Source organism: Pygoscelis adeliae, unplaced genomic scaffold, assembly GCF_000699105.1.
Source record: "Pygoscelis adeliae isolate BGI_AS28 unplaced genomic scaffold, ASM69910v1 Scaffold145, whole genome shotgun sequence".
Taxonomy (NCBI): Eukaryota; Metazoa; Chordata; class Aves; order Sphenisciformes; family Spheniscidae; genus Pygoscelis; species Pygoscelis adeliae.
The window spans coordinates 366953-367840 of NW_008824866.1; the positions used below are offsets into that span (position 1 = coordinate 366953).

Consider the following 888-nt stretch of genomic DNA (forward strand, 5'->3'; position numbering starts at 1 on the left):
TCCCCCCACCCCGGCCCCGGGCGCGGTGGTGCCTCACCGGTGGTCCCGCAGGTGGTCCTGCCTCCGGAAAGCCTTGTGGCAGATGTCGCAGGTGTAGGGCCGCTCGTCCGTGTGGGTCCGCTCGTGGATGAGGAGGTTGTAGGACTTGGTGAAGTGCCTGCCGCAGAACTTGCAGATGAACTCCTTTTTCGTCTTGGAGGGCAGGCGGCCGCGGGAGGGCTTCCTGTCCGGGGACAGCTTGCTGATGCCCGACAGGGGCGACGTCAGTCCGGGGCTCAGCTTGGCGAGCTCCCCCACCTTGGGGGGGTCCTCCTGCGTGGCGGCCACGGCCAGGTTGGCAAAGTCAAAGCGGGGCCTGTCCTTGTGCAAGGCCGGGAGGACGTGGGCGATGGTCCCTTGCTTGGGGTGGAAGAGGTGCGTGGCGAAGGGGAGCGTGGGGAAAGGGAAGCGGGAGTCCACCAAGCCCTGGGCGGCCGCCATCTCCGTGATGGTGGAGCGGGTGATTTCATGCACATTGGGGTAGCCCAGTGTCCAGTGGTTCATGTGCATGGTTTGCACGGCGCTGAGTCCATACAGACCTTGCAACTGGTCCACAGCTGCGGGGAAGGTGTTCACAGCCTGGAGGAAGGAGTAGTTGGTGAGTTGCAGGGACGGGTGCAGCGGGATGGGGGCTGGCAGAGCCTTGCTTCCCATTTTCCCGGGGCGGGCGCAGGCCGGCGGTGCAGCTGGTGCCTCTGCTGGGCTTTCGAGAGGGGGAAAAAATCCTAGGAAGAAAGAGGGAGAAAGGAGGGGAAAGAGAGTTTTACTGAGAGCGGCGTGGTTCCCCTTACCGAGGCGAGCGCAGCGGCCGAGCCAGGGAGGGCCAGGCACGGCTCCGGTGCGCTGCCT

At 65.4% G+C, this 888-nt stretch overlaps 1 protein-coding gene across 1 annotated transcript in view; it reads right to left on the reverse strand.

Moving 5' to 3' along the window:
• The window catches only part of OSR2 (odd-skipped related transciption factor 2), a 2751-nt gene extending 1998 nt beyond the window's left edge, over nucleotides 1-753 (reverse strand). The window contains 1 exon segment of the mRNA XM_009324399.1: nucleotides 10-753. Within this exon segment, the coding sequence (XP_009322674.1) occupies nucleotides 10-693 (684 nt within the window). The 5' untranslated portion in view covers nucleotides 694-753.
• Nucleotides 754-888: the final 135 nt, after the last annotated feature.